Here is a 27,078-nt window from a genome sequence, read left to right as displayed (position 1 = left end):
GCTCAGCTTTGTTTTATTTCCTTGCATGTACAAATGCCTCTTTTGCTAGAGCCTGATTTCCTGTAGTTGACTAGTTAGCGAGCAGCTCCTGTGCTGTGTGAAGGTTAAAACCCTCTGCTGTCGCTGTGATTCATTAGCACACTTTAGTGTGAAGCATCTCTTGTGCTGGATCTTGTTTTCTGTATCAGCCAGGGCACTAACAAACATACTTGAGCTTGAGACCAGGCATGACAGTTATTATCCCCTTTGGGGTGATAATGGGTTTGGCATGGCAGGGGTTGAAGGATCAGTCTCCTAAGCATGCTGCAGCAATTATTCTTTCCAATTTTCAGTTGAAGAGACTCTAGAAGATGCTTGATTTTAACATTCTCAAGCGCAGTTTTCTTGGCCATGTGAAGAATTAGAGAACAATGTTCTATGCTTACATTTTTATACACTGGTAAATGAATATTCACTAAAAAAAGTCCCAAAATGTTTGGTTTAAAGACAATCTCATTAAACTAGCAGAATCCATGTATAACATCCTCTCATTACCTTTTCTTTTTCAAATCCTTGATCAGACAAGACAACCCAAGACATAAGGATTCAGTAGTGTGTCCATGTTTCTTTTTCTGTAGCTTTTTTTTATTGCCCTGTTCTTTGTTGTCTAATGAGGAATTAAATCAAATCAAAATTCTCCCCTCTATATCCGAGCATTTTCTGATGTGTCTTTCAGTGTAGATGAAAACAGCTTTTTTTTTTTCTTTTCCCAAAGGAATCTTGCAAGGGATTTTGTGCTCCCTTGGATTTAAAATTATTCTTTTTGAGACACTATAGCCTTCTATTAAAAATATTTCTTGGAACTACACAATTAATTAAAAAGTTATTGGGAGAAGAAGGAAGGTAAACACAATGCAAATTTTACATCTGTAGCAAGTAAAAACTCCATCAACCAACTGAAAAAAGCCCTAAACCTCTTCAGAAACAACCAAATGCAACAGTATTATGCTCTCAATACATAAGATCTAACAGTATAAAATCTGGAATGCTGTAATCATCTATATTTCTATAGCTGAGGGGCATGGGGAGGAATTTAAGAACTGTACTAACAAAATTTAAACGTATGTCACCTGCTGTTCCTTGTCTTAAATTTTGTGTATTGCTTTGGACTGATCATGGATGCAAATATTTTTAATATTGAAATGCTTGCCAATCAAGCTGGCTGGCCAATTACTTGGATGCTTTCTGAATGGAAAATAGGGGACAGATGTAGGCTGCCCCATTCAGTTGTCTCTCACTCGCAATGCTGCGGTCACTCTCAAGGAATGAATGTTGGAGGGTTGTGTTGCCATAGGAGCAACTACTGTGATGGAAAAACAGTTAGAAAAATACAGCTATTAATGAAAAAATGGATGATAACTGACAGACTTGGTGCATAATTGACCAAAAAAGGCTCTGGAGAAAAATGATAAATGCAGTCTGAGCCAAAGTAGAATTGATTACTGCCAGTCTGCCCCCTGTGCTGCAGCCTCCTTGTACTGAGATTCTGATGACATAGAACCTGCACCTCAGTCTTGTTTTGTAAGAAAAAAAGACATGTTTTCCACATTTCCTTGCTTTTTGATTGTTAGCAACCCTTTTCTGTTTAAGTGGTACGTTTTGTAAATGAGATTTTTGATGATTTATTTTCTGAGTCTTGATGTTATTGTTTTGGTTTGTTTAAAAAAAAGAAAAAGCAGATTTGTTAATGTGTGAATTTGAGTACATAAGATCATTAGGCTAGACATAAAACAGCATTTTAAATGTGCTGAATGTCAGGAATTGTAGCCTGAATGTGTTTCAGAGCTGGATAAGTTGACTTGAGTGGGGTTCTTGATGCTACCTAATTTTTTTGTGTGCATGTGTGTGCACTAAGGTGTACTGTGATGGACACAACCATTTAAAAAACAGTTCTTTATTTCACTGAGTTTTGAAGAGTATGTATGTGGCAAAGGTAGTTTTTGCTTGTGAGAATACATAATTACTTTGCTGGGTCTATGAAAAAGGAAATTCATAAACCACTTCTGAGTGCCTGGGAGTTCTGAAATGTTTTTTTCAATATAGAAAGTTTTTGATAACATCTGCCTTTAAAAAAATGAATTTTTTTAACAGATCTTAGTTCAATAACAAAGTGTTTATTTAAATGCTTATGTGTCAGATTTGAATGTGCTACTGGAGATCATGGAGAAAGAGATAAAGACTAGGAATCTGCCCAGACTATTTCTTATACAGTTCCTTATTGCTGGTTTGTCACTAATGCATGCAGATAGATTGGCGGAATTGTATGTTTGTTGCTCAACAGCTGCATCTATTCTACCAGTGAGTAAAAATAGAAAAAAAAAAAAAAAAGGACTTGTAATGTGGTTTCAAACTAGTGGCTTTTGTACAAGCCTCCCCAAACATAAGGTGAAATCACATCTCGAACAGTGGATTGTGCGTATTTCTTATTTCAAGACCTCATCCATGGGGAGAGACTAATCCACCAACTTGGCTGGTTCCTGAGCTCGCGGCCTCATGTGGCTGCTGTGCTGCAGTTTTCTGGAATGAGAAGAGCAGTGAACAAAGAGCTTCAGGTGTTGTTCTGCCTCTGGATTTCTTCTTATGGGAGCAGGCATGTGACCTGCAAGTCTCCTGCAAGTGTGGAATTCTGAAAGCATAGGAAAAGAGACAGCAACGCATCACTCTTTCAAACTTACAGTAAGAGACAGGGGGATCCTTATTTCAGATAAATAAGTTATTTGGGTTAAAAGTAACATTGGATGCATTAGAAGACATCCTGCATAATAAATCCTGTGGTTGTAAAGAAAGCCTTTCAATACACTCTGAACTTGTTGAAATGTACTTTAGTTTATATGTGCAAGGAAAGCAAGTGATTTTACCTTCTGCTACTCTTTTTGCTACAACTGGAAACCTTACCAAAAAAAAAGATATTTTTAAGATCTAATCCGTAGAGCATGTAATAGATTTATCTGGTGTATATTTGAGTGATCCTGTGGAAATGTGCACCTTCTAAACCAGTGTGACTTGTGTATAGCTGGTTTCAACTTTACGAATCCCAATGTAACTAATTAAAAAGGAAATGTTTTTAGTAACAATATGTGAACTCAGGGAATAATTGGGTTGTAATTCAGTCTGTCAGCTTTGCTGCCATTCATAAACTCAGGGTTTATGAAAGCCTCCGAAATCTCTGTTTGAATTACAGCTTTATTCTGTATATAACCTGTAACAATGTATATCTTAGCATTTCATTTGTGAGGCTGAGAATGTTTTATAATCCTGAAAATATTACTCAAGTATGTACTTACTGTAAAATTTCAGTCTTGCATTTGGAGGAAAAACTGTATTGCATTTCATTTTTTTAAATTTAGATTTTACATCAATTATGTCAGAGCTTTAACTGTGGATGTTTATATGCAAGATCTGCTTACTTTATATAGTGGTGGATGTGAAAGATTTTTTTTATATGTCTCTATTTCAGGTAAAACAAATGACTATCTGGAGTGTTTACATTTTGTTTAATACTTACTTTGGTTTACTATAGAAATGCTATTTTACTGGTTGCCAGAGAATTACACCCAACTTTATTTATACTGTTTTCTTAGGACAATAAAGTCAGTCGTAAGAGCCCAGCATATTTGCATAAATATACACTGTATTTCCAGATTTTTATTTTTGGACTTCATTCCCTTAAGGCATTTCCTAAATCTTCTCTGTCCTCAGGTTGCTGAGTCAAACCATGAAGGAGCATCTGGTACGAGTGGCTAATGAAGCAGAATTTATCCTGAGCAGACAGAGGGCAGAGGATATTAACCGCCATGCTGAATTTGAGGTAAGAAAGGAAATCTTGTTTCAAAAAAGCAAAGCAAAAAAGAATAACCATACCACTGTGTATTAGGATTTCAGGCTGTGATATGGGCTTTGCAGGCCTCAGGAGGTTCCACTTTGAAGGGTGCTTTGCAGTGGTAGGGTGATTTGGTAAGTTTGCCGCTAACTTTGGTGGAAAAACAGGCTGAGCAGAGCAGCTCAGAACTTACTGAAATCTGCACACCACAGATTGTAGGAGAAAGAATTTTATCATACCAATGCTGCTCTTTTCCATTTAGCAAATATCACTATATGTGTTAAAGCTGTTTAGCATCACAGTCAAGATACAGGTCTGAAAAAAACCACTTTGCTGAAGATAAGTGGTAACAGGCTGTGAAGTGCAAAATGAGAAATTACTTTCTTTTATCATTTTGTATCATCTACTATTTAACTAATCCCTCTCTAAACCCATTCTCCCTGTGTTTTACATGCCTCAGTGTGGTTTAGTTATGTTTCCATATTTTCACTCCACTTAAGGGAATCTAAAGTGAAATGATGGTCTCTGTTTTTGAAATACACTTGTATTACTTCAAACAAAAATACAAGCCTATTTTCTGAGTCACTTTGGTCATACCTCCAATTTAGGGTCTTGGTTACATTATATATCAGCTTTCCCTGTGCTTTAATTATTGAGTAAATGAAAATGAAGCTAAATCTCTCTCAATTCACTAATATTCTACTTAAAGAGTACTTTGTCTTTCTTCTGACATGTGATATTACTTGTGGTTTTGTTTTTAAAATGAAGCATTAAGAGATTGAAGGCACATTTGTGTTTAACGTATTTCTAAACTGTTCTCCTCTTAAATCTTTACTTGAAAAAATACTCCCCAAAGATGAAAGCATATTTGTCTTAGACAGTGCTTATGTTCTAAAGGTCATCTGTGTTGGCCCCGGGATTCAAGCTGTGCGTTGTCTAATAACATATCTGCACTTCGTCTAGAGCTAGTTACCCCCTCCTGCAAACAGAGATGTTGGAAGGTATCTACAGTACGGTTCTGCAATGGTGAAATAGCAGGCATGTTTCATTTATTACATCAAGGGTTTGGCGACAGTCCTGTGGAGATGAAAAGTGCATCCTTTTGCTCTGTTTCCTGATAATCATTGGACTGGGACATGCTTGACATCTTTTGCTCTGGATTTATGCAGAAGCTCCATGCATGGCATGGTGTTATTGATTAGATGAGCAGCCCACTTTTTCCCTTCAGATGCAAACTATTTGCAAAGAGTGGGGTGTGTATATAGGAAACGTGAGAGAAAGGAAGGGTTCTCTGGTATAAATACAGGCTCTCTGTAAATACAGTTGTTCAGTGACAGCTGCTCTCTTAGCCCTAGTTCAGCCTCAAGATACCTTTTATGGTGTCTGGAAGAAATTTAAACAGAGCATCAACTTACATTTTTAATATAGCTCTGAGTTCTGCTGTGACAAGTCTCTAGGATGAGAGTTGGCTGATATTTTAGGCTGGTGCTGGTTTGAATCTGTCCTGTTTCAGTGGTGGTGGCTCAAGAGGTTTAACTTATCAGGTGGAACTTAAATGGCAAATGGTGTACTCAAATATCAGCAGTCTGTTTATCCAGTTTAGTTTTGTTCCTCTATTGGAAAGACTTTGATCCAGCATGACTTCCACAAGTGTAGAAACTAAGAATATACAACTATCAGATTCTACCAAATATGTAAAGAACCTGATGTCTGTGGCAGACTTCAGTCAGTGTTGTGTTCCTTTGTGGAAAGAGGAGCCATTAGTCATATCCATCTGTGTCTGCAGGTAACAATCGGAAATCATGTTAACAATCAGAAATTCTGGTGTTCCACGTTCCATCCATGTGTTAGGACACGATAGCTGAAGAAAGTGAGCAGAGGAGTGATTCTATAAGATTTGGCCCAGGAAAATTATGTGTATGAAAATGTGGGTTTGATCACATTTAAAAGTGTTTTGTGCTTCTGGTAATTACTAGTTGCGGGTTTTTTAAGAAATGGTTGGGATGGGCATGTTTGGTTCAGATCACAAGAAAGTTTTGCCCTCTGAGTGCTATGGAGAAAGGAGACGAGAATGGTTGAGAAGGCATAAAGGCCCTCAGTTGAGAAATAAGGAAAGAACTCTTACCCTTTTTTTAAAAATTTATTTTAAATTCAGACTTGCAAGTCTGGTGTTTCATACTGCATGTGAAATAATCCACGTTAACACTGGGTCAGCAAAAATCCAACCCCCAGTTTTCTTTTTAAAGATCTTAAGGATGTTTACTGCTACCTGATTGTAATTCTCCATTTCTAAAAGTCCTGATGAAGATGAGCCTTGCAATATCTGAGTCAGATTTTGAAGGGGTTTCCTCTATGTTGCAAGGACAGTTTAAAAGTAAAAGACAAATAGTCTTTTACTTTTTGAAACTGAAGTCTGGTATTTGGAGCACATAGAGGCAGGAGAAAGCAATGGGAAGTTTAAGCACGCTTCATATTGAAGCTCTCTGGTTATGTGTAATTGTATATATTCAGTTAAAAATGGGTTAAGGATGATCATTGTAAGAGGAAGGAAAAGCCTAGGAAAATAGGTAATACAGGAAAGGCTCTGCTGTGCTGAAAACTGCATCTTAGAAATGTGATGCAAGAAATTAATTGATTGGTGATAGTTTAAAAGTTATGTGGGGTGCCACTCCTATTTGCTTCTTAATTCATTGCACGTACAGTACAGATGTTTTCCTTCCAGAAGTGGTTTGAGAAATGTTCATCTATCAATTTTTTCCCATCCAAGAGGAGACAGAGAAGCAACAGTAAATGCAGTACATATGAACTTTGCTGTGTAAGCTCTGGTTGGGCTTTGCTCTGTCTCTGTGTGGTGAGGCCCTGCATTGGTAAGAACATGGAGAGGAACCCTTTCCATACGGTGGGATGACCAAAAGCATGGGAAGAGTCTCTGAAGCAAGGATAGCTTTGGGTTTTGTTTTCTTTTTTTAGGCTTGTTGTTCCAGTTTTGCTGTAACTTTGGATATGCAGTAAACCTCAAGTGCCTTAGTGAGATAGATTTAAACTGAAAGGAATAGAAAAGAAATATTTTCTATTCTGCTTGTGCCTTCTCATGGCAATTTTCTCTCTTTCAGAAACTTAATTGTCTTTTCATTGCTACCTGTATAAAGAGTAGTCCCATCTATGTATGTAGACATATGGGAGGTAACCAGGAAACCTGAGACATAGTCATTTTGAAGTGTGATTTAGCCTCAAAGAAGCCTGATGAAGGACTATTCTACTCATTTCTGTAATGACGTAGCAATGAAACACACTTTTTTTTTTTTTGCAGTGAATGCCGGAATGTGAGCATTTCTAACAAATACCTTATAACCTTAAATTTTCTCCATTGTCCTTTGGATTTATATGTACATGTCTCTTAGGTATTTTTCAAAATCTCACCCTTGGTGTTTGACAGAGTTGAAAATCCTGAAGAGGAACACCTTTATGGTAGTTTCATGCTGCCAGCCAGATTGTTTTCTAGAAATTACCTTGAAAAATGTGGTGATTCTCACTGTGTCTTAGATTATCTGTGAAGACTGCTGTGGAGTCATGCCTATGGGAATAATTTGATTTGGTGTGAGGGGGAGGGAAGTTTGTACTCTAATTGACTTTATTTTATAATTTATGGCAGAAGTGCCCATTGCCTTGGCTATGCCTCCTGTCTAATGTAAATCTCTTGATGTACTTCTGGGTGGATATACATATTTATAGAATTCTAAATAAGTAAACCTGCAAGGTTTTTAGGCATGGACTGTTCAGTGTTCCGTCATTCTAGTGAAGCTTTAGTTTGCTCTTGGATGGATTTAGGCAAAATTCTATGATACCAAGTCTCAATGCTTGAGTAAAGTATTTTTTGATGACTGCTTCAGGAGCATGGTTTCTTTTTTTGCTGTTTGTTTGTTTGTTTTCTCTTGTTTTTGTTGTTTTGGGGTTTTTTGCATGCAAGATTCACATGAAAAGTTAGAAAAATGTGCAATACAAAACTATTAATAATGTTGTACATTACGGTGTATAGAGAAGAGCAGTGGAGAGTACTGCACAATAATTTTCAGAAAACTTTCTATAATGGCTGGACAACGATTCTTCATTCTGAGGAAAACAAAACCTTTGGTACTTTTTCATTTGAGTGTTACTGCTCCTCTAATTGGCAAAATCACCTGCCTCCTCAAAGTGTCACTTTTGAGAGGATGTGTGGTGTCATCCCCTTGAATTTTGGTCTTATTTTTTTCAAATTCTTGTCATCCATAGAAATAGAAAGTGCTGGCATTCTTGTTATTGGCTGTTTCTGTTGATTAACGGAGAATTTCACATGACTTTCCCTTTTCATTTGTTATAAATCATGCTAGGCAGCTAACTTCTCTGCATGATTTCTCTTCAATAATTAAATCTAGCATTTCCAGCTGCTGTAAAATTTGTTGCCCTTTTGTGTTCAGTTATGTTTTTTCATGCGGAAGACTTGGGCTTCCTCACAGTTTTAATTCTTATTCAGTGTCAATTTACAGGCTGTGGTAATAAACAGAATGTTTTACTTCATGGCTCCTGCTGGGAAACGAATCTTAAAACTGGTATTGCCTTGACAGAGGTGGGATGCAAGGCTAGGCAAGCATTCCAATAGTGACTTGAATGGAGCTTTTTGTTCCTTGGCAGAAGGCAAAATCCAGTGCTTCCCTTGATGCATAATCTTCTGTATTCCAGATCTTTTCCCCTTTGGTGCACTAAGCATTAAATGTTGAAATATGTTATTTGTATCAGAGGAAGTGACTAAAAAGGACTGCATGTCAATTCTAGCAGAATACCCGTAAGTCCAAGGGAATGTTTGAGAGCCCTTGAAAGAATTATGGAAAGGTATTTGAGGTTTTTTGTAGTTTCTGTAGATGATTGTTGCTTCTGTATGTAATAAGAAGTTACTGTGGGAAAGAAGGTTCTTAGAAGGGTCCATATTATCCATAGTTTACCAGTGGTTTTAACAAAAGCTGCTTTGTTACAGAACCTGTGCATCAAAGAATCCTTCTGTGGCTCTTAGTACATCCCTTTATATTAAGTTTTTTTTAGCACACTTAGTAGTAATGTCCTTATTTATTATAACAAAAGATTTTGTAATGATTTCAGTGGGAATTCTTTGTTTTAGAGTGGGTCAGCAGCGATGGTTCTCCACAGAACATGTGGAGATAAAGGATAGTGCATGCTGCAGGAATGCTCCCAAAAGTTGTTGTCATTAAGACTGAAAAAATGTAATGGGGCAACGTGAAGGAAGTTAGATGTTCCCTCATGGAAAAAGTAAGGCTTTACACATATTGTTATGAATGGGCTTGACTCCCTCAAATTTAAATTTTAAGTAAATGCTGCCCTTTGCATTGGGACGTTTAGGTGTTACAGCACCATCTGTCTGTCAGTAGTAGGAAGAAAAAAAATGACTTTTATTTCTAAACATATTCACAAAGTGCTCATCATAGGAGAATATTTTTTTTTTCCATGGGAGAACTAATCAATTTTGTTCTGCTGCAATATGTTGGCAAGTCCCAAACGAGGAGATGAAATTTTTTTTTATTCCTGAGGCAGCAATTTTTGGGATTGTCTCATGTGAAATGAAGGAAACTACCTAAGTATTATTTGAGAAAAAAATATCCAGGAAGGTCATGCTCAGTGTTTTGCAATGTTTGAGATTTCAACTTCTTCTGTCCTTTCTCACTTCTTTTACATGTTTAACACATCTACTTATTTTTCTCTTCCTTTGAATGATTAACTTCCTTTTTAAAACTGTTTATCCCCTCTTACAAGTACTGTTACAGATTATTGTATTCACTAGAAATTACCAGTAAGCTTAAATAATCTACTCTCCATAGGTCTTTGAACTTATCTTTTTCTGTGGGAATTCATCTGAACTCCATCACAAGATGTTTCTATCTGCCCTACCTCATCCTGTTTTTCTTTAAATATATTTTTGGCTTTCAGACTTGATGAGCTTGATCTTTCTTGTCTATGTCTCAAGTGGCTTGTTGAAAGAAATCAAATGAAGCCTGACTTCCTTTACAAAGGCAACGATGGCTCTTGCCAGTGTGTGTATTCCTTTGTTTGCTTTTTCCTTTAAACACAGCTCCAAGTTTGTCTTTTAGAAATTTCAGACTTATTGCCATGTTGCTCCCTGCAGTCCTCCAGAGTCCATTTAGCATATTTCTTTCCTCTGGCACTGAGGCAGTTTGAACAACAGCAATGCAGCTGATGGCTATGCTCATCCCTGAATTATTCTGGATCACCTGAGTGGACACTGCCTGGTCTCAGCAGTTGTTCTTGTCCCAGTTTTCTTTTATAACATCTCTGTTCTGGGGTGGTCATGTGTTCCAGGAGTGCTTTTTACCCTTTGATCTTCTATTAGCTCTACAGAGACACTTTAATGGACCTCCTCCTCCTGATTTGTTTGAAAAATAATTTAATGCTGCCTTTTATGGCTTTATGCAATTGTTCCTCCATCTCTTTCGACCTGCTTCATTCTGGTTTTAAAACTATCATGCCATAGTTGACATATTTTTCTGTTTTCCTTTTTTGGGGAGACATACTGAAGAATGCCATTTTCTTTCTACATCTTAACCATTCCAGCTTTTTTGTTTGTTTTTAAAAAAAGCCTTCTTTTGGATGGAATATGTTTCCTTTGAACCCTTAATATTGTATCTTTTTGTATAGATTTTATGTTGTCTATTAAAACATTTTTTCCATGTTTTTCTGCTTTTTTATATTTATAATATGAAAATTAGGCTAGCCTGGTAAGAAATTTCTTGCTTGAAATGAGATGTTCCCATCAGAAATGTTGTTGTTCTCACCTATTCATGAAAAATAAATCTGTATTGTTTACCTTATTTATTATTCATGTACAGATTTTTATGGTAGCTCATGCCAGGTAATGATTCTTAAATAATCCGGACTGAAGTAATGCAATGTAAATAGAATGCAATTTTTTAGCACTAACAAAGCAAATACCCTGTTTGTGTTTGGGTATTTTATTCTAAAATTTCTGTCCAGAGATAACTTGTATTGCTTATGTACCATTTTAAGAACAGTGTTAGGAATTGTTCAGCTTTGAAGAAAAAGCACTGGTGACAGTACACATCTCTCCTGTGTGTTTTATTGTAACTCGGTTTGATCTAAATGAGAAACATGTTACATTAAAATAATTCTGATATTGGAGCTGACAAGGTCACAGAAGATCTTAAGGGTCTATACACCCTTAAGAAGGGTATTATGTGAAGGTGTTATTTCTCAGTATTTCAAGTGGTAGGTTGGACTTAAATACTCTGCTCAGTTGTAAACTTGAACTTATTTTTATTTTCATTTAGCATGATTTCTTTCCTGTTATGTGTTCATTATCTTTGGGCTTCACTGTCAAGCCTGTTACCCAATGTCAAAGTGTGCATTCTTAAGAAAGAGCTTATGGAAAGGGAAAATGCAGTAACACTCTCCCAGGATACTCCCACTCTTCTGCAATTTGAAGCGATGCTTGGGTTGTACAATGCCTTTTTCCTGGTAGTGAGTCACGTTGAATGAGGAGACATGGATCACAAATAGTATTTCCTAGAGCTCCTTCTGTTCATTACACTGTTGTAATTAATAAAATAAAGCTGTTGCTGATAATGGCTGATGGCTACACTCAATGTTTGCAGTTGGGAGGCTGACTCCAGCAAGTGTAATGAAGGATTAATTCTAATAGCTGCCAAATTATGGCAAAAAGGAGCAAAGATAAAGGTGAACGCACTGGACATTACTGTGATGTAGATTATTTTCTGGGTTTTATTATCTAAGGTGAAGCTCCTTTGCTGTGCTGTTATTATGATGACTTGGTCTTCCAAGCTTCCCCTCCGGTTCCTCACATCTCCTTTGTGACTAAATGGTTCTGAGTAGCTGAGTGTCAGCAAGGAGCTCTCTCAATTCATTATTCACTCATTCTGCAGACTGTTTTTATGTATATGTTGGAGAGCCTGAAACAAACTGACAGGAATTGTACAGGTAATATTAGTTTGACCAGGCTCTTGTCTAATATTTTCTCTCGCCTCCTTCTGGAATTAGCTCTACTGATTCTTGTCAAATACCCTTTCTTTGGCTGCTTTTCTTTTAATGTGCTTTTGTGATGTTGGTCGAGATGAGTCATGATACCTTCCCAAAATGTGACTTTTTAAATGCAAGTAGTTTGTTTATGTGAGTGGAGGATTTGTGCTTACTGATCTTTTAAGAGCTTTGATGAAAAAAAATAAATTAGAGTATTCTTCTCTTGTTCTTACTTCTGGATTTCACATTTCCACAGAAGGTGAAAATATAAATATCAAAACTATTCTGAAGAAAGTGTTAATTACAGCATTATAGTTTAGTTTCTGTTTTGCCTACAGGAACCCAAACCTGCTTTTTTTTTTCTGTTAAAACAGACTAGGGAATTGAAGAGTTTTTAATAGCATTAAATTTCAAATGAAATGTTTTCAACCAGTCTTTATAATTCCAGAATTAGTGGAAACATTTATATCTTTAAGGTTCTTCCATCAAGGCACAGGGAAGCGAATTATTGAAAAGATAAAAATAAATTTGTTTGCTTTCTGTCAGAGTTCATATCTACAGCCAACCTTGATAGAAGACCAGAATGATTTAGACAAGTTTGCTTTGGAGATTCATAACATATGCTTGCTGGACAGAATTGAGTTATCTCTGCTCTGGAGAGTAAGTTATTGTAGCAGGAGCTGACAGAGATGAAGATAACTGAGGGAAATTCAATTACCTTTTAGTGTTTTCCTTCTAATAGGATTCTTAATGTGAAAAAGATCCTTAGATGATGCGCCTGTGTTGCTTTGTGAGATCTGCTTTGATACCTGCATCCAGAATAAAGTGAACTCTTCTTTTCTGGCCTTCATTAAGGATGAAATATGCATCTGATTGCTAAATGGGTGTTAGGTTTTGATTCAACATATTATCAATTGTAGTCCAGATGTATTTTACAGTCTTTTGGCAGTAGTCTTGAATATTCTAAATACAATTTCATTTTCAAAAGTATTGTTTTTATGTGCAAAGGTTGTTTATAACAGCAACTGAAGAAAGCGGTCACAAAATTATAAAATAATTCCCTATACTCTAGTGCTGTCTCTGCGTGGTTTTTCTCTCATTTGGCTTTTCCTGGCAAAAGCTCCCAAGTTACAAACGCTGTTTATGGCTGACCTGAGTTCAGGCTGTTGGGTTAAAGCCCGTCCACTTGACTATAGCTGCATTTCATGTAAAAGTTTTTTCAGTTCTGGAGTTACTGGGGTAGAGGTATTACAGGTATTAGGATGTTTTCATTTGTGTTACTTGTAAAATATTTTTTGTAGTGTCTGGTGGTTGAAATACAAATTTAGAAGTGACTTTAAGAAGGCGGCTCACTCTGCAGCTGTATGTACAAGAACAAACCATGTACAAGTTTGTGTACCTGCAGTATGCACTCATTTACTGACTCACTAAACTACTGCCTAGAGCTGAATGTAAAAAGAGTTTATTTTTTAAACTCTGAACCTTACTAGCGTCTCAAAGTGTGCTTTTTATCTGCATTTTTTACCCAAGCATGTGCACACTGGTATTTCTATATAAGAAAGGAAGAACAAGTATCTTCACGTTAGATTGATTTGCAGCCCCAAACCAGGTTTGGATGTGCCTAAAAGAGATGGCATACCTGACCCTATAGAGTAATGAATTGAAATTCTGGTCCATTTTTTGAGTAGCTACCTGTCTTCATCTATGGCTTCTTGGTTAAGTCAGCTGTAGTTACCCTCAGCATTCTCTTGTTTGGACTAAAATCATAGTAGGAATTGTATAATTTTGTTGTTAGGGCAGTCTCCTGATTGAGGCATGACAGTGTTGATACCTGCAGGTTTATTTTTTGATGTTCATGAAGGTGACTTATGAAAATCAGCTTTCGGACAACATACTGACATGCTTAGAAAACATTTCAAGGTGTTTGTCAGTAGTGCCTGAAAGCACTTACAGTCAAGGTTTTTACTGTTACCTATATTTCTTCCATTGAGTATTTTTCTCATTTATCTTTTAGTATATTACTCAGGATAAAATAGTACAAAATGTTGCATTTAGTGTAATAATTTACTTTCTTGTTTCATTGAAAGCTTCAGCCTTTTGCTGAAAATGCTCCATTATGAATGCAAAATATTGTGGTGTGCAGAAATAAACACCTCATGATTGATGGTTGCAAAGAGATGGTAATTGCTTAGAGATTTTATAACTAAATTGATAAAATTATCTGTAGTTTGTAGTAGATGGGGATGTCTGGGATGTAGGGAGGTGAAAATGGTGAGGAACTGTCAAATCACATCTATCCAGGGGTGATATTCATCTTTTCCAAAGGTAGCCATTTATTTCTGAGTAGATCTATGCAGCTTTCCAGGAGAGGGAAGAAGACTATGCTAATCAGAATTCTAAACTGGAATTGAAAGGTCCTTTCACATTGCCTCTTCTACCTCACTGCTTTGCAGTCCAGGTTTTTATCTTAACTTCCCTCTATTTAAATTGGGAATCACTATAACAGAGTTTAAAAACTCCTTCCTGCTTCATGTTATTCTTTTATTGAAGTGTTTACAGAACGAGTCTCTCTACTGATTTTTCTCTTTGACCTAAATGGGAGAAAGCCAAACCAGTTCCTTTGAGATGGTCTCAGGTCATGAAAAGGAAGATGTGTCAGGCAGTTAAGTTGCTCTTCTGGTGATTATTTTGTCAGGGAAGCTTCCAAGACTTAGAAACCTCTGGATTTCACTGTTAATCTGGAGTCCAACTGGAAGTGGCAGAGTCAATCCTTAGAAAGATTTACCTATCAGAAAACCAAACTGTCTTCCCTATTTCCTTGACACAAGATGGTTCCTGCTACTTTTCTCACCACTCCTCCCTCCCACCTGTTTCCTGCTCACATTTCTAAGTCCCTGTTATTAATTCACTACTTTGAAAATGCATTTTCAAAGATTTCTGGCCATCTTAATTTGATATCTCTTGGAAATAGGGCTCGGAAGATGGTGATAGTGACTATGATGAGCAGTGCCAGTGCTTTTGTCATCATTCCATGCTTTTTTTTTTTTTTTTTTTTTTTGTATCCGAGTGCAAAGATACTGGTTTTAGGTTGGTTTTTTTTTTTTGGTCAGAAATTTACAGGAACAAATTTTAAGTCTAAGTAGTAATGCCAAGATTATGGCCTAATGGATTTTGAGAAGTTTGTGCTCCTTCAAGCCTGAATTTTCTATTGACCTTAGAGTAGTTTCCATCTAGAGTAGATCCTAGAGTAGATTCCATCTTTTGTGGCTGATGCCAATCCTCGGCAGATAAAGCTGGCAAAATTCTCAGTTACTGGATGTGTGGCTGTATTATAGAGAATGTCTGGAACCTGTGAAACAAATGTTGTCATAACTTTGGATCAGAGGCCAGGGTTGACCCTGTTCCCTCTTCACTAACACCAGCAGAAGTGGGTCATCCTCACCAATGCTGACTCCATGCTGGCCCTTGGTCCCAAGGGAACACTTACAAAAGAAAAAAAAAATCAGACATTCTGACTTCTAAAATATTGTTGATTATTTTTTTCCTGTGCTGCCTGTTAGAAACCCCAAATATCTCATTTCTAAGCAGTTGTTGAGAGCCCTGTAGCCAGCATCACTCATCTTGGCATTGGCCCAATGCTGTTTTGCAAGGCAATTTCATATGGTCGGCATGAGAGGAGGGAGGAATGTTTCCTGGGTTATTTTTGAATCACAGTTGTTTGAAGTTGTTCAGAAATTTGGAATATTAGAAGTAGTTTATTGGCTAGAGTGTAACTCAAGCTGTTAAAGTGTGTGAGAGATGTTGTTACATGGCTCTTTGGTATTTCCAATAACTGTTGCTTACATGTGTTTTATATAATGTTTTATGTATTTCAGTAGTTTCTTTTGGTTTTGTGCATGCTTGGTGGAAGCTGCTGATTTTGATTAGTCACCGTACTTTATTTCAAAACCTATAATTTTAATGAGTGAAGTGTAATTCACACCAAAACTCAGATTTGTGTTTTAAAAATCCACATAACTGGTGTTGCTTTATCTTATTCTGCATGGCTTTTGTGCTCTAAACAAAACAAACTCCAAGTATTGAATTTATTATCTTACACTGAGTTAAATTAGCAAAGCCTACTTAAGCAGGATTTGTGCAGTTGGAATGTGTAATTTGTTGTGTATTCTTACACCAACATCCCTGCGTTCAACTGTTGGTAGAAAATGCTAATTACTGTATTGAGGGCAAATATGAAATCACCCTCATACCATTAAAAAAAAAAACCAAACCCAGAACAAACAGAGAGAAAACTTTTGTATGCTGAACTTAAGTAGAGCCAAAAGCAAAACTCAACAAGAACATCATAACCTTGAAATTGGTATACGTCACAAGTTCTGAAAAGTAGCATTGAAATGAGGAATAAAGAGAAAATATAGGAAGTGGCTCTTACCTGTTCTTATGTAAAGGTAAACAAATTGTTTAGGGAGTATTATATAGTTTTTTTAATGTAGAATTGACAACATAAAGGATGATGCCAGTAGAAACTCCTAAGGGAGCATCTGTGGTAGTTGCAATACTGTCTCTTGCATTCTTGCAATCTTTTCATTTACACCAAGAGAGCAAGACAAAAATAAATTTTAACACAATATCCTCAGTCTATGTTCTGTATTTCTCAGTATAAGGATCTGGAGTTGTATGAATGAGAATTTTTCACCAAAGACTCCTGCAAAAAAAAAACCCCAGAGACTGTTGTCTTTTCATGCTTTCAGTAATGGGAACATTTCAAATGCCGTCTTTTTATAGATAGTAAAATCACCCAGGTATAAAAGAAATTAAATTATCCTGCCCCCAACAATTTTTAGAGCCAAATGTCAACCTTTAAAGGGTGGTAGAATTTTTTCTGAATAAAAAAAAGGTTAGTTAAGAAAGGCTCTTATACATCTCATGCTGTTCTAAAATTAAAAATCATGTTGCCTTAATGCATGAGAATCAGTTGTAAAGGAAAAGGTCTCATGCTCTAGGTGGAATGAAACACAAAACATAGACTACTGGAAAAAAGGAGAGGGTCAAAAATAAAGTTAAACCAATTTGCTGTTCATAGTTTGATGCTATAGGAACTCTGACAGGAGGCTTTAGGTAAGGTAGAGGTTAAGCCAAAGCTGGAATTGTGACTCTTAACATGTTTCCAATGTAAGTGACTAGAAATTATTTTTAAAAATAACTGCTATAAAAGACCATATAGGCTATATTTTAAAAATACTTCTCTTTGCTTCGGATTTTTTTTTGTCTTTGCCATTTTATCATCATCTTAATCAAAATATCTTGTTTTTTAAGATACTTGGTCTTGGAAAGAGTAAGCCTCTCAAGAATCTCATTTTACAAAGAGGTAAAGAGCAATTTTGGAGTGTAAGTTAGAAACTTGTAAATTGGCAGCACTGAACATGTTATTCTTGAATAGACTCTAGAATAAAATTCCATGTAATCGCGCTTTTTTCACAGATTCTCTCTAGTAATTTGAAATTTTTCTAACCCAGAAAACCCCCAATAAACCAAAACCCACCCTTAATACTTTTGCTTAGTAATATATTAAAATGTTTCTGCAGATGAAGATGACTTAATGGTAGTAACTAAAGGGCTTTTTTCCATGTGTGGGAAGGAAGCACTTTGCCAACAAATGCGTGTTTGTCCTATTTAGCAGTGTTGCTCAAGAATACTTGCCAGGTGGGGTGATCATTCTCCACTGTGAGAGGCTGCAAAGGTCCCCAGCTGTCAGACATCAAGACCACTAAATTAGCTCTTGGAGCAACCATGATAGAAACTGATGAAGGACAGATAAGTTACCTTTTGGGAATGAATTTGTGTTTGTAAGGACAATTGCATGGTTTTGATTTTTAGATTTTTTTTTGCAATTTTCCCACTAAGCCTCACAAGTGACATCTTTAGGAACCCAGTCAGGTCCGAAAACAATGTGGTATCCAAAGAACTGATGTTTATTAAAGATGTGCTTGTCACTGGCATGCAACCCATCATGGCAAGGAAATTATTATGCCTCAATGCTTGTTATCTCAAATGAATGTGATGTCTCTGTTCTTTGTTCATAAATTGATAGATTTTAATACATTCTCAAACTCCTGGATTAAAATCAGAGTTGTGTTCTGAATCCAAGACACTAAACAGGGGAACCTGAAAAGTGTTTGAGGGGGCTATGGAAAAAATAGAACCAGAAACACAGACCCCAGACTGGAGGGATATCTCAAGGGGCTAATCTTTCTGCCTTTTGCAAAGCTGGAACTTTACATAAGCTTGGAAACTGTTTATGTAGAGGTTTTTGGCTGGAAATGAATTTTCTTTGCATGTGTTTTGCAAATTTATAGGGAAATTTAGTAAGTGTGATGTAGCAGGAATATCAAGCAAGAAATAACAAAATCAACAGAGGCGTGTTGATTTTTTTGCTTAGGATTCTACATACAACATGAATGTGACTTCTTACATAATAGTGAATCTTATATAGAAATGCACATTCCTCCAAGGCAATTTTTGAGACCATTAACATAAGTCAGGTGTTAAATACTGATATACCTCAGTATTTATAGCTGTCTCTTTGATAGCTGTAGAAGTTAAAGAATTTTAAGTCATGCAAATGGCTTTCACTTTTTTATAGCCAGAGACTGAAGCCACATTCATAGTGACTTTATTTGGAACTTTATTGCAAAATGCTCTGTACCACTTTTGATGGGAACTAGTGGTACAAGCTATTTCGTAACAAGGTTCCAAATTATCCTTTGGTTTATCTGCTTGTCTGAATCGTTCTGGCTACATTTCCCTACTCATTAAGAATGTCCATTTTTTCTATGTTTTAAGGTATTATTGTTTCCCCACTTACAGAAATGCACCTTTTGCCACTAGTATGAAAAATTATTCAGAATTAATTGGATACAAAACTTGTAAAAAATTGCTTTTTATGTGATACCTTTAAGGGCTTCTTAACTAGTAAGTTGTGGTGTTCAGAAATCCTCACTGGATCCTGCTCTTAGAGACTTCATTTCAGGTTTAGCTGTGCCATCTGAACTGCATGTGACTTTCAATCTGTTCAGGTGTCACTCCTGTGCCAGGCCTTGGTGCTGTGAGCTGTAAAAGAACAGTGCTGGCAGTGAGGTGTCTGGAAGTCTGAATCCCGGGGAAGCAGTCATTTGGCTGCTGGGGCCAAAACTGCTAAACTGCTTTGTTCCCACTTTCAAGGCAATGGAAATCCTTACTGTGTCTCAGTGGAATGAGGGAGTTGCAGAGGTGGTGGTCATAATAAGGGAGTGAATGAGGACATTCCAGAGCTTTGTATTTGATCCACTTCAGCACTTATATGTTTTCAGCTGGTTAAAAGTTATTTTACCCCCTTTTAAAAACTTCAGTTGCATAGAAAGGACAATATGAAAAGATAGCAAAATGAAGTATCCAACACCTGGGAAATAACACACCAGTGTGACATTAATTTGGCCCTCATTAAGAATGTGTAGTGAATCCTTAGATTATGTAAGTATATGTCATTTTTTGGATGGAGTGGATGTTCCTTATGAAATAAGGGAGCGTGTCAGTTCCAGAAGTTGTTCGTGGATTTGGTTTGCTTGCTGCCTTGGACTAGAAGTTCTTCAGTGAATACAGCACTAATCTCTGTGGTGGTGTTGAAGCCACTGAATGTCACAAGGGTGATACAGTGTGCTTGGGGAATGGCTGATGAAATCATCCCTGGCTCCCTTCCGTAATATCAAACCTGAGAGCACAGAGCCACCTGTGCAGGAGTGCTGAGCTTTACTGTTTCTAGAGCGTAGGGAATGGTAGTTGGATTCTTTCTAGCTTGAAAAATACCTTGTACTTAGAAGATGTGAACCCAAAAAATGTTAAATTTATTGCCAAAATGTGTTGCTTTTAGGCTCTTAGACTGTTATAAACTAGAGCAGCATGAAGGGACTGCTGACAAACTGGGTTTGCAAAAGAGGAGGGGAGGAAACTTCCTATCCTGGTGTGTGATTTGAATGCAAAATGTTTGTACATAACTACAGTAAAAACAGGTCCTTGGATTTGAAAATAACATTTCTTCCTGCATATTGTTTATGCCAGTGGTTAGCAGCGATGCTTAGAGAGTTAGAATAATGGAATAGTGTAGGAAATCCCAGTTTCTAGCAAAAAGGAAGAGATCTTTCTTGTTTGTGCAAAGCTTTATTTTTGATTCTGATCCGAGGGTGCTGCTGTCTCACAAATAATATCAATTAGATAAGAATCAAAGAAAAAGTCTAAAAAAAGGTCCATGATGCTAGTGGACACTGCAGAAGAAATCTGATTTTTACTTGTCTCTGCTCTTCACTATTTCTTTATTCTGACAGCTACTTTTTTCCAGTTGAACTCACATTAGTTTGTCTCATTTACCTACTGTACTAAATTGGGTTCACTTGAAATATGTAATCTGCATAGAAGTGCTGTTGCCTAGTGGTTTTGGGTTTATTGAAGCTTAATTCTATGAGACTTGAAGGTAAAACATAAAGCTGTTGACTCAGCACTGATTAAAGCCAGATGTCTCTTGAGATCCTTGCTTTTCTCTCTAGTCACAAACCCAAATTGATTGTGGTAGGTTTTTTTTTTTTCTGGTCATGACCATAGTTTTACTAGTCTGTGTTTGGTATGGTCTAAGTCAACTGCATGCTTGTTTTCCTCCTCTTGTTATTTTAAATGCACATTTTTTCCCCCTCAGGAATGTCTGGCTATAAACCTAGTTGTTTTGTTTTTTCTTCATTCCCCCCTGCCCCCCGCCCATTTGTATTACAAACAGTTGATTTAGATGCAGATTCTTTTTAATGTTGAAATCAGATAAAAGGCTGGAAAAGTGGATAAATGAGGTTTGGAAAACCATGGGTTGAAGAGATGAGAAGCCATTGCATTGTGTTCAGTCCATTAAAACAAGAAGAAATAGAAGAGATACTTTGATAAGTGTTCTGCTGGTGTTAACCTTGATGGCTATTATCGGGGGGATGATGCTATATCTATTTCATTGGCTTAAGCTTTTTTCATGCTGAGAGAAATCAATACTTGGAGTCGTTGGATGACAGAGGCATCACTTCAGAATTGACGGTGGCTGTCAGACATTGTCATTGGTTGACTTTTGTTCGCTGTTGAGGTTTTAAGCTTTCATTTTTCTAAGTCTTATTCAGGAGTCTTTGTAAGATTTCCCTGGGTAGCATTTTTAGTCCAGACTTTAAACCTCAGTTCAGAGGTCAAGTGTAAAGATCTGTGAAAGCAGAGGACCGAGGAGCTCCTTCATTTACTAAAATATCCTTATTTGCAGGGAATTTGCATTAGTGGCAAGACTCTGCGTTATCTTATGGATGACTTTTCCTTTTAAGTGACACCCTCTGAGACAGGCTGTTCACAAAGCCAGTGGCTTTTAGCTAAATTAGACAAAGGAACTGGCATATGTAAAACTGTTCAGTGATCTCAGAGTTGAAGAATAAAAATAAAAAAGTGCAACATTTCTTTTAAAAACCCCACACTAGTAAACTTTTGAATTGCCTGTAGAAAGCATTACATTGTAATTTTGGGGCTGCAGAGGTGCAGCCCCAAAATTGCAATGCAGATGGTACCGTGCAGAAAAAAATCTTATACTTGACATTTTTGTAAAGATCAAAGATAAAATAGTTCTAAAAGCTAGGTTAATCCTTCTCTTCACTGAAATATAGACAGGCAGAATAGGCTAACTCACCCTGTCAGTATTTCTGGAATATTTCCTGCATACAGAATGTACTGTATTTTCATATCTATAACTTGCCTTTTGGATGACCATATTGGCCCTTCAAAATTCCAGTTCCTTAAAAATGAATCTTTAGATAACTTACGTGTTCAAATTGCCTACAGTCTTGTCCAGGCAGAGGACGAATGGGAGAGAGGAAAAACCCCATTCTGCAATAATGGCAAAGCGAAGGATTTTGTTCTGTCCTGGATGAAGGGTTGGAAAACAGGAGTCTTGCCTCTATTCCATGCTTAACACACTTCCCCTTTGTAAAACTTCCAACAATCACTGAATTTAAGACTTTTTGGAGATAACCTGTGAGTTAAGTGTATATGAAAATGCATTTTTTTTCTCCTTACAACACTTCGTTTCATCCAAAGTGTGACTGGACTACTTTTGTGATTACAGTTTCATTGCATACTTGCCCAAACAGATAATAAAAATCATCTTGGCCAAGGCAGCAGTGGAAAGAAGGTTTGACAACTCTGTTTAACTGTGTATCTTATTTTTAAAACCATATTCTGGTATGACAAGGGTGCACATTGCAGGTGCAAGAGATGAAATACTAAAAAAAGAGATAAAGCCATGAAAATACTTTTTTGAGATTGTGCACAAACAGAAATCAAGCTGGATTTCTATTTTACATAAATGGAATGATTGGGATTTAGTGTGAAGTATTGACTGTGTACCACTCTATATTCCTGCATCTTTGGAAGTGGTGCATCAGGTGAACCTGGCATCTGGAAAATGGAAAATGAAGAGAAATAGGGACTTCTGAGCGGTTTCAGAACAGTCTAGTGGTGGCTGGCTACTTTACGATTTTTGTGATTCTTTTGTGTAACCAGTCTTCTTTCACTCTTGTATTCAAAGTATTTGAGAGAAGGAGGTGGAGAAATGACTTCTATTTTGCTGTATATATGGTATATCTTGAGGGTAGGAACTGAACCACTGAACAACTGGTGAGACACCTGTATGATCAAAGAAAAGGTTATTCTTGCAGAGCTTTCTTACGGTTAGTAGCTATATATACATGTGACAAGTATCTGGCAAAACTATGGCTTCTTGCTGGGTTTGTCTGCAAAATATATATTGTAAAGAGCACCAATGGTTATGAGTTCCTCCTAGAGTGATGTTACAATTTTATGTGATTGCTCCCTGTGGGAGCCTCTCAGTTTTGGTGTATAATTACAAATTTCTATTCATATGAATTTCTATTTCATATGAAGTGGTGAATTTCCTGAGAAATGGAGTTCTATTTCCAGTTTATAACAGGCTGGTTGTGTTTTTGTGGAAGTTGTCAGGACAATAAAATACAATTTTTTTTCTTCGTTTGTCACAGCTACATTTTGAAAATCCTTGTTGGTATTTAATGAAGAATGTGTTCAAAATCACATCATAAAGAGACTTTTTTTAAGGAGGTACAAGTTCACTATATCTTTTACAAAACATTCTAGTTTGATTTCCATTTTATCATGTTTTAAGGTCAAATGTGACTTTAATGTTCCATAAAGAGACAGAGATTGATAATGGGGAAAGAATAACCCTCTAATGTGATTTATACCTATGGATTTTATGTCAGATATGAAAAGTTGCTCTTCAAATTGTAAAGGAGGATCCATTAAAGAGCACTTTAAAACATTTTACTACTTAGCTTACCTTATTCACTTGTTTTTAGAATTCTGCCCTTTCAGGCAACTTAAAAAGTACAGCTTGTGAAGCATTTACAAAGTGCTAGAGAGAAATTGGAATCATCATGGGTGCAAAATAGTTCAATGTATTGGAAAAGACAGCTGTGTTCAGAAAGAGCTGGAAAAATCCTGTTCAGTGTTGGGTATGATTTAGTCATCTTACATTTTTGTGAAGAGGGGTGGCAGAGTGCTTCATGTAGGAATACAAAAGACAATTTTTATGTCTTATTGACTTGGAAAGTCAGCTGCTTATTCTTCAGTCCTCCTGGATGTCTGCTCATCAGGTGAGCATTGCTGTAAAGTGTGGGGAAATCCTGAGGAAATACCTAAATATATTAAAATTGTTGGAATGATTCTTTAAAATTTATTCATCTGTTAGTACATTTTTGTTGTCTAGTGTTTGTGAAAGTCTGCACAAGGCCAAATTTTATTTTGTGGTTTTTTTTCACATTCTTTCTGTCACTTTATATGACATATATATTTGTATATACACATCTATAAATAGCATTCATAGCCTGCTGATTTTTTTATTTGCAGCAAGTTTCTAAGGCTTGTACATATGTATAGATAAAATGTTGTTACTGTTTTAAACATGAAAAGCATATCACATTTTGCTGATAGCTAACCTCTAAGAAATAATTGTACTAGTGTCTGCATCAGCTGTGCTTCACAAAGAAGAAGCAATTTTTTTGTTGTTAGGCAGACATTTGTGTCCATTCCACTAACTAGATCATAGAATAATCCAATCATTGACAAAGGCCAAAATGCTTTGTCTGGCATGTGTGATCTGTGGAATTGCCAGATGAAAACTGAGATTTCAGACAGAGAGTGCTGAAGTGGGGAAAAGCCTTTATTGTTTCTACCAATCCTTGAATTTCTTGTGGGTTTTCATGTACAGCAAAATGGGGTTTGGTGAGGGGTTGATAAAAATTAGATGCCCGTTTTTTGAGTTCTTTATTAACAGGCAAATTTTCAGAAGGTCAGCAAAACCCCAAACTATGAGACGATGTTGCAACAAAGAATCTCTCATAGTTTGGAGTTCAGTTTGTAGGTGTGACTTACCGTTCTTATTTGCTAGAATTTTCTTTTGAGCAGGTTGGCAAGCAGAAGATATTTGTACAACAGGTATAATACTGCTGGGAAAGTTACTGACTTTCCAATGCTGGCCTGCAAATGTGCTCAAATTCAAGAAGCCACTTGGTAAAGATCGATTTAGTCCTCAGATGCATTTTGTTTTCTATCTGAAAAAAATGTGAATTTTTCTCCTTAACTTTCATAGATATTTATTTATATAAGCAACAGCAAGCAGTTGATTCCCCAAATTGAATCAAGAGTCATGAGAATGGAATGGTCAGCTAGCTGACATTGATTATTCTGATTGATTTGCCATTGTTTTTATAGAGCTATTCACTTTGTTACAGGCATAACCACTTTTATTTTACATGTTTTATTATGCAGTCTGGCCATTCATGGCCATTAATGTGTTGACTTTTGCTAAATTTTGAGTATGTGTGTGATGTGGTTAAAGAATTCATGGCAAACCAAGATCCTCTGCTTGGTTCTCTGGTTGGATTTCCTGTGGGCAGCTGCGCAGGGTCTCAGTTCTCAAACCTGGAAAATGTGGTTACTTCTTCTCTCGTGAGGGTTTTGCATAAGTCATTAATTTTGATTAATTACTTTTACAGAAGTGCTTCAAAGTTCCTTTGGATGGTGTAATGAAAATGCAGAGTAATAAAGTATTTATTTTCTTGCCAGTCACTGTGTGCCCAGTACTCTGCAGACAAACGGGAAGAAGAAAAAATGTGTCATCATTTGATCACAGCGGCCAAGTACCGGGACCAGGTGACCGCAACACAACTAATACAGAAAATTATCAACATCCTGACAGACAAGCATGGAGCCTGGGGAAGCTCTGCACCAAGGTAAGGTGTTTTTAGGGTGTTCTAAAATATTTTTGTGCAGCAATGCTCTGGTGATTTGACATATGGTCAGAGGTAAGCATGGTTTTTTCAAACAAAGTAATAGAAAAAGGGTTAAACAGATGTGTCAGTTTTTAATATGGGTAAATATCAGAGAACTGATTTTGGTAGAGCAATGAAAAACAAGATAAGTCTCTTGTGACTTTCAACTTTGCTTTACAAGTGTGACAGTATTTATTTTGAATGTTCCAGCCCTATCATTTATTTGAAAAATAATTTGTAAAATTAAATGCTTACTTACTAGTAGCTTTCTTCTTGTTGTATTGTGTGATTCAAGATTGAACCAGAGTTCAGTAACTTGTTTTCTTTTCTGCCAAACTTCATACAAACAAACATCTTTTTGAGTTACAGGGAAATGGTGGGATTTGTACTAGTAATTTCAAAATAAAAGCAGTACTGCCAGATTATTTCAGAATGAATTGCTTTTGGAATTCTCAGCACATACCTTCATTACAGCGATACTTGTCTAACTTCTTTAGCTCGGACTTGTGCTTAAGTTTCACTTGCAAATCTGAAAAGCAAGTTCAAGTCCCTGTAGTACTATCTTAGTTATTACTTACAAATACCTGGAACATATTTAGGCTAGAACCTAACTGAATATGCTCGTGTATTAAGATACTGTTATTTGAATGTAATGGAATAATAAACATGAGAGAAATACGTGAGTAGACAACAAACTCTTTTCCGAAGAAAAGCTTATTCATTGTTCAATGACTACTTGTCTTCTGGAAAGAAAAAAAAAATATTTCCCAAGCTCTAATAAATATACGGAAACATAACAAAAAATTTATTAATTAAATTAACTGGAAATGTTCCAATTAAAAGTCATCAAACTTTAGCATAGGATGCCTGCAAACATACTGTAAATATGACTTTTGGGCTCTAGCTTATAAGGTTAAAAATGAAACATTTAAAGAAGTGTTTAATGCTCTTCTCTTTTGTTAGATGAGTTATGCTTAAATCTAAAAAGATTGTTTAAGAAAAATATGATGAGGGTGCAAAAAACCCAATAGCCTATTTCACATGCTTTACTTAAAATTCTTGGGAATGTTATTACCATTGTGTAAAACCAGATTGCTTTAAGTACTTTGTACGTCTGTAATTTTGCTGAGTTGTACCTTGTGGTTTGCTCCATCTGTTTGTGTTTCTGGATTTCAAACTATCATTACTGTCTTTTAAGAAGCTTTGCTAAGAAACAGAGAATCCTACGTGCTCTTCAGGTGTGTTTTGCTTGGTGAGGTAATATTGGTATAGTTGGTAAGGGAAGAGGCTAACTGATAACATATTCCATGCTTGAAGGATAACTATTTTCTGATAGCCCCCAAATAAGGTTTATGTAATCAGCTTGTAAATTGTGAAGTGCACAAAATATGGACATGATAATTTCCATTTCATAGTAATGATCTACAGCAAAATGGAACTATCACATAATGCACCTTGCAGCACACTTAACATAATTCTAGAAACTCAAATGGCATTAGAGACAGAACCAAATCTCTTTATGGCAAAGGCAGAATGCACTTAGTCATCATAAACACATAAACAATAAATATATGCAATGATTGTAATTCTAATGGAATATTTTAGTAAGAGGCTAAATTAATGTTTTCTGGGATAAGTTTGATTTTGCTTCAAAATATTATATTAGTGTTTTTCTTATGTAAATTTAATATTTGGCTTGTGGCATTTTTGTTTTTCCTCCTCCTTTGGAATCCCTATAATTGCTTGTAGCCATGGCTCTGA

At 36.3% G+C, this 27,078-nt stretch overlaps 1 protein-coding gene across 4 annotated transcripts in view; it reads left to right on the top strand.

The window, feature by feature from the left end:
- Positions 1–27,078, top strand: part of LRBA (LPS responsive beige-like anchor protein) — a 367,373-nt gene that overhangs the window by 124,283 nt on the left and 216,012 nt on the right. For all 4 annotated transcript variants that reach the window (XM_038136498.1, XM_038136496.1, XM_038136497.1 and 1 more), the window contains 2 exons: positions 3,739–3,847; positions 25,112–25,278. In XM_038136498.1, the coding sequence (XP_037992426.1) occupies positions 3,739–3,847; positions 25,112–25,278 (276 nt within the window). The remainder of the gene's footprint in view (positions 1–3,738; positions 3,848–25,111; positions 25,279–27,078) is intronic.

This window comes from Motacilla alba, chromosome 4 (genome assembly GCF_015832195.1).
Source record: "Motacilla alba alba isolate MOTALB_02 chromosome 4, Motacilla_alba_V1.0_pri, whole genome shotgun sequence".
Taxonomy (NCBI): domain Eukaryota; kingdom Metazoa; phylum Chordata; class Aves; order Passeriformes; family Motacillidae; genus Motacilla; species Motacilla alba.
Note: the sequence above shows the minus strand (reverse complement) of the source record. Positions and strands in the feature narration are given on the sequence as shown.